We start from the raw sequence: 7170 nt of genomic DNA, 5'->3' as shown, positions 1-7170 counted from the left end.
TACATACAGCGTACGGCACCAGATTTGCACCTGCCGCCCCCAATCGGAACTAATGTGTTCTCCAGCGTAAATTGGTTCTTCATTAATGCGTAAGCATATCCACCACGTTTCGCTGTCGTAGGATAATCGTAGCCTACGCTGGACCTCCGTGAGTAACTGCACTTTAATTACAACCATCCAGCATGTGGAATGCAGTGAAGAAACCTCAGGATATTAGAACTACTAGTTCCAGCAGGGTAGAAGGTTATCCATTGTGCTGGAACATTCTGCTGGCATGGAGGAACCTCTGATAAGCTGGATGGTATGTTCCTTTACGGGGAACTAGTCTTCCAGGCCCTCTCAGCAGCTGTCTGAGATAAAGTGGGAAAACCTCTGGACATGGAACAAGAGGACTTCCATCTCTAGCAGTGTGGAGAATGATCCTACATGCTGGGGCCTTGCAGAGGCACACAGCAGACCGTGATCGACTGTATGGTGTGTGGGTTGATGGAGAGCACATTGTCCTCCAAGTCCGTCCAGTACCTGTGCTGTGCAGAAACACCCTCAGGGTGTTCACGTGGAACACCTTCGGTCTCAGCAGTCTGGAGGGTGGCCCTGTGTGCTGAGATCATGAATAGGCACAAAATAACCCAGTTTAACTCGATGATATGTAGTGTGGTGGACAGCGGACCGTCCCCGACGTACTCCCAGTGACCTCAGGATATTGGCCAGGAGGATGTGGTCCTGCAGAGCGTGCAGCAGACTGATCAGCTGAGTGGTATGTAGGCTGGTGGTAAGGTCGTCGTCCTCGAGGTCCTCCCAGGATCTGTGCAGCAGCAAGCCAAAATCCCTCAGTACATTGTTTAGAAGGTCCTTCGGTTTCAGTGTGAAGGGTAGTCCTTAGGTGCTGTGCAGGCATACAGGAAGCATCAGAACCGCTTTGGAATGTTTGACAGAAAGCCATTCAGTATTACAGAGAGTGGTTAAATGTGTCAGAACCTTGCATATAGGAGGCCTAAAAATCTGTAAGGTGCGTGGCTGATAGACACTACATTGATCTCCAGGTTCTCACAGCAGCAATTCGGGAAAATCGCGGAAGCAGCGCAGAACAATGTTTAGGAAGATCTCCATATCCAGGAGTGTGGTTTGTGGTCATGTGTCCTGGGATCCAGCAGAGGCCCTTGGCTTTGGTAGGAATCAGTGCAACACTTTTAATTAAATATCTCTTTATTGGCTATAATACAAGATTACATCTCTGAACAAAGATTTTTACAGGATGCCAGCAACTATCTCTACAGCCATCTAAGTACTACCACCAAAAATTGAACTTACAGGACATTGGCCACTATGACGATCAGCATTGTTGAGGGTGGTCCTTTGTGCAAGGCGTTTGCAGAGGCACGCAGGACAGTCTGATTGGCTTGATGGGGTTCAGGCTGAAGGAAAGCGCACTCGCCTCTAAGTCCTCCCGCCGACCATGTGGCAGGAAGCGGAAGCGCCTAAGCAAGTCTGCCAGGTAGATCTTGATCTGCAGGCGGCCGTACTGGGAGCCCACGCAGTTACGCGCGCCCAACCCAAAGGGTAGGTAGCTGTACGCGTGCTCCTTGCCAACGCGGTCCTCCAAGAAGCGCGAAGGGTCGAACCGCTGTGGGTCTGGGAAGAACTGCGGCAGGCGGTGTGTGAGGAAGGGCAATACAACGAGCAGGGTACCCTTTGGGACCAACACCCGCTTTTCAGACCCTCCAGACAGCCAAAGGTCCTCCGTGGCCACCCGAGGAATCATTGGGACTGTTGGGAACAGTCGCAGTGTCTCCTGCAGGTCACACCAGAAGACAGTGAAGATACACTGATCAAAAAAATCACAACACAAAAAACTAATCAATGTAGAGTAATGAAATTTCGTGAATACATTTGTCCAGGTAATATGTTTAAGTGCAAGATCGTAGGTGGTTAATGTAAGTGCAAGATGAGCTATTGCAAATGTGAAATGCTTGATGTATTAATAATCGGTGTAACCACCAGAATGTTGAATAAAAGAACGCAAACCCGTATACAGGTACAGTACATTAATTTCTGGGATGGAATTTCTTCCCTGACGCACTTATCTGTGGATAACGCTGCAGATTTTGCCCGATGGTGTCTCATATGTGCTCGATTGCAGACACATCTAGTGAATGAGCAACCCAAAGCAACGTGGACACTGTAGAGCATGCTGAGTTGTTCTTGTTGTGATCTTCAGTCCAGAAGCAGCTCTCCATGCCACACCATCCGCTGCAAGCTTCTTCATCTCCAAGTAACTACTGCAAATTACGTCCTTCTGAATCTTTTCAGTGTATTCATCTCTTGGTCTCCCTCTACGATTTTTACCCTCCACGCTGCCAGCCAGTACTACATTGGTGATCCCTTGATGCCTCAGAACATGTCCTACCAACCGATCCCTTCTAGTCAAGATGTGCCACAAATTCCTCTTCTCCCCAATTCTTTTCAGTAAATCCTCATTAGTCACGTGATCTACCCGCATAATCTTCAGCATTCTTCTGTAGCACCACATTTAGAAAGCTCCTATTCTCTTCTTGTCTAAACTATTTATCGTCCATATTTCACCTCCATACATGGTTACACTACATGCAAATACTACCAGAGATGACTTCCTGACGCTTAAATCTGTACTCCATGTTAACAAATTTCTCTTCTTCAGAAACGCGTTCCTTTCCATTTCCAGTCTACATATTATATCGTCTCTACTTCGACCATCATCAGTTATTTTGCTTCCCATATAGCAAAACTCATTTATTACTTTAAGTGTCTCATTTCCTATTCTAATTCTCTCAGCATCACCTGATTTAATTTGACTACTTCAGTCCAGAAGCAGCTCTCCATGCCACTCCATCCTGTGCGAGCTTCTTCATCTTCAAGTAACTACTACAGTCCTGAGACTGGTTTGATGCAGCTCTCCATGCTACTCTATCCTGTGCAAGCTTCTTCGTCTCCCAGTACCTACTGCAGCCTACATCCTTCTGAATCTGCTTAGTGTATTCATCTCTTGGTCTCCCTCTACAATTTTTACCCTCCACGCTGCCGTCCAGTACTAAATTGGTGATCCCTTGATGCCTCAGAACATGTCCTATCAACCGATCACTTCTTCTAGTCAAGTTGTGCCACAAATTCCTCTTCTCCCCAATTCTATTCAATACCGCCTCATTAATTATGTGATCTACCAACCTCATCTTCAGCATTCTTCTGTAGCACCACATTTCGAAAGCATCTATTCTCTTCTTGTCCAAACTATTTATCGTCCACGTTTCACTTCCATACATGGCTACACTCCATTCAAATACTTTCAGAAACGACTTCCTGACACTTAAATCTATACTCGATGTTAACAAATTTCTCTTCTTCAGAAACGCTTTCCTTGCCATTGCCAGTCTACATTTTATATCCTCTCTACTTCGACCATCATCAGTTATTATGCTCCCCAAATAGCAAAAGTCCTTTACTACTTGAAGTGCCTCATTTCCTAATCTAATTCTCTCAGCATCATCCTTACTTAATTCGACTACATTCCATTATCCTCGGTTTGCTTTTGTTGATGTTCATCTTATATCCTCCTTTCACGACACTGTCCATTCCGTTCGACTGCTCTTGCAAGTCCTTTGCTATCTCTGACAGAATTACAATGTCATCGGCGAAACTCAAAGTTTTTATTTCTTCTCCATGGATTTTAATACCTACTCAGAACTTTTCTTTTGTTTCCTTTACTGCTTGCTCAATATACACATTGAATAACATCGGGGAGAGGCTACAACCCTGTCTCACTCCCTTCCCAACCACTGCTTCCCCTTCATGCCCCTCGAATCTTATAACTGCCATCTGGTTTCTGTACAAATTGTAAATTGCCTTTCGCTCCGTGTATTTTACCCCCGCCACCTTCAGAATTTGAAAGAGAGTTTTCCAATCAACATTGTCAAAAGTTTTCTCTAAGTCTACAAACGCTAGAAACGTAGGTTTGCCTTTCCTTAATCTTTCTTCTAAAATAAGCCGTTGGGTCAGTGTTGCCTCACGTGTTCCAACATTTCTACGGAATCCAAACTGATCTTCCCCGAGGTCGGCTTCTACCAGTTTTTCCATTCGTCAGTAAAGAATTCGCGTTAGTATTTTGCAGCTGTGCCTTATTAAAGTGATAGTTCGGTAATTTTCACATCTGTCAACACCTACTTTCTTTGGGATTGGAATTATTATATTCTTCTTGAAGTCTGAGGGTATTTCACCTGTCTCATACATTTTGCTCACCAGATGGCAGAGTTTTGTTATGACTGGCTCTCCCAAGGCTGTCAGTAGTTCTAATGGAATGTTGTCTACTCCTGGGGCCTTGTTTCGCCTCAGGTCTTTCAGTGATCTGTCAAACTCTTCACGCAGTATCATATCTCCCATTTCATCTTCATCTACACCCTCTTCCATTTCCATAATATTGTCCTCAAGTATATCGCCCTTGTATAGACCCTCTATATACTCCTTCCACCTTTCTGCTTTCCCTTCTTTGCTTAGAACTGGGTTTCCATCTGAGCTCTTGATATTCATACAAGTGGCTCTCTTTTCTCCAAAGGTCTCTTTAATTTTCCTGTAGGCAGTGTCTACCTTACCCCTCGTGAGATAAGCCTCTACATCGTTACATTTGTCCTCTAGCCATCCCTGCTTAGCCATTTTGCACTTCCTGTCGATCTCATTTTTGAGACGTTTGTATTCCTTTTTGCCTGCTTCATTTAGTGCATTTATATATTTTCTCCTTTCATCAATTAAATTCAATATTTCTTCTGTCACCCAAGGATTTCTACTAGCCCTCGTCTTTTTACCTGCTTGATCCTCTGCTGCCTTCACTACTTCATCCCTATAAGCTACCCATTCTCCTTCTATTGTATTTCTTTCCCCCATTCTTGTCAATTGTTCCCTTATGCTCTCCCTGAAACTCTGTACAACCTCTGGTTTAGTCAGATTATCCAGGTCCCATCTCCCTAAATTCCCCCCTTTTTGCAGTTTCTTCAGTTTTAATCTACAGTTCATAACCAATAGATTGTGGTCAGAGTCGACACTGCACCTGGAAATGTCTTACAATTTAAAACCTGGTTCCTAAATCTCTGTCTTACCATTATATAATATATCTGATACCTTTTAGTATCTCCATGCTTCTTCCACGTATACAACCTTCTTTCATGATTCTTGAACCAAATGTTAGCTATGATTAAGTTATGCTTTGCACAAAATTCTACCAGGCGGCTTCCTCTTTCATTTCTTAGCCCCAATCCATATTCACCTGCTATGTTTCCTTCTCTCCGTTTTCCTACTCTCGAATTCCAGTCACCCATGACTATTAAATTTTCGTCTCCCTTCACTACCTGAATAATTTCTTTTATCTCATCACACATTTCATCAATTTCTTCATCATCTGCAGAGCTAGTTGGCATATAAACTTGTACTACTGTAGTGGGCATGGGCTTCGTGTCTATCTTGGCCGCAATAATGCGTTCACTATGCTGTTGTAGTAGCTTACCCGTACTCTTATTTTTTTATTCATTATTAAACCTACTCCTGAATTACCCCTATATGATTTTGTATATATAACCTTGTATTCACCTGATCAAAAGTCTTGTTCCTCCTGTCACCGAACCTCACTAATTCCCACAGTATCTAACTTTAACCTATCCATTTCCCTTTTTAAATTTTCTAACCTACCAGCCCGATTAAGGGATCTGACATTCCACGCTCCGATCCGCAGAACGCCAGTTTTCTTCTTCCTGATAACGACGTCCTCTTGAGTAGTCGCCGCCCAGAGATCCGAATGGGGGACTATTTTACCTCCGGAATATTTTACCCAAGAGGACGGCATCATCATTTAACCATACAGTAAAGCTGCATGCCCTCGGGAAAAATTACGGCTGTAGTTTCCCCTTGCTTTCAGCTGTTCGCAGTACCAGAACAGCAAGGCCGTTTTGGTTAGTGTTACAAGGCCAGATCAGTCAATCATCCAGACTGTTGCCCCTGCAACTACTGAAAAGGCTGCTGCCCCTCTTCAGGAACCACACGTTTGTCTGGCCTCTCAACAGATACCCCTCCGTTGTGGTTGCACCTACGGTACGGCTATCTGTATCGCTGAGGCACGCAAGGCTCCCCACAAACGTCAAGGTCCATGGTTCATGGGTCGTGAGTATATTTAAATCATTCGAATTTCATCAAGTGAGTCACAGTTACAATGTTGACATAACAGCCTACACGAGAAATTCCGTGTACTAATCTGCTGTAGAGTGCATCGCAATGTACAACCGACTCTCTGCCGCTTTTCCGTTCCGCTCGGCAGTCGGCACTGTTCACCATCATCAGATTCGTGTTGTGACCAACATTCCTGGGTGCACGCGGAAATAGCTGCTGGAAGTACAGTTTCAGAAGGAATGACATGATTTCAATACTGCATATTTATCGATAAAACCACACTACAGACATGGGATGAGTTGTAATTTACTCTCTTAAAAGTTGAATCTTAAAGTTTTAGCTGTGCTATTAGAAGTGTCGCATGAACAACATCTAGACGAGAGCTAAATTCGACATAAACGTTACACAATGTATCAGAAGTTTGGTAGCTGTTATTCTGTGCATCACTTCTTCTTTGTCATGAGCACTTTCCTTCACACATCTCCACAATGAAATGTCGCATGGCGTCACGTTTGGCACCCTGGAGGCCAAGAGTACAGAACAGTGGCTCGGGGTCCCGTCTAGATGTTGTTGGCGCTGCTGCCGGTAAACACACGGAGCGTGTGGCGCAGCACAGGTAAAACTTTAAGATGAGGCGAGTATTTTGGAATTCATCCCACGTTTGTATTTTGATCTTATCAAAACATACGGAGTTTTGAAACTAGGTCATCCTTTTTGCAATACCTATTTTGTAGCTATTCTCTCTTATCTTAAATCATTTCGTTTTTTTTTTTTCTTTTCTATATCGCTCTATTGCGTAATTTTGATACTCCTGGCCAAAGAGACAATGTTTCACTTGCTTCCACAAGAAAATCGGCTGGTGGTTGGTTGAGAGTGTCACAGTGTCCTTTTAAAATTTTGATTTACAATTTGAAAGTAATCCTGCACAAAGAGCAAATAATGATAAGAAATCTTCATACAGAAAATACAATTTTTTGTGAAGACTGTTCC

At 43.8% G+C, this 7170-nt stretch overlaps 1 protein-coding gene across 1 annotated transcript in view; it reads right to left on the bottom strand.

Moving 5' to 3' along the window:
* Positions 1–1188: 1188 nt before the first annotated feature.
* LOC124551058 (cytochrome P450 4C1-like) overlaps positions 1189–7170 on the bottom strand; it is a 160103-nt gene continuing 154121 nt past the window's right edge. Inside the window, exon 7 of the mRNA XM_047125933.1 lies at positions 1189–1792. Coding sequence (XP_046981889.1) covers positions 1334–1792 — 459 coding nt within the window. The 3' untranslated portion in view covers positions 1189–1333. The remainder of the gene's footprint in view (positions 1793–7170) is intronic.

The sequence above is a fragment of the Schistocerca americana genome, chromosome 9 (assembly GCF_021461395.2).
Source record: "Schistocerca americana isolate TAMUIC-IGC-003095 chromosome 9, iqSchAmer2.1, whole genome shotgun sequence".
NCBI lineage: Eukaryota > Metazoa > Arthropoda > Insecta > Orthoptera > Acrididae > Schistocerca > Schistocerca americana.
This window is presented reverse-complemented; position numbering and strand designations above follow the sequence as displayed.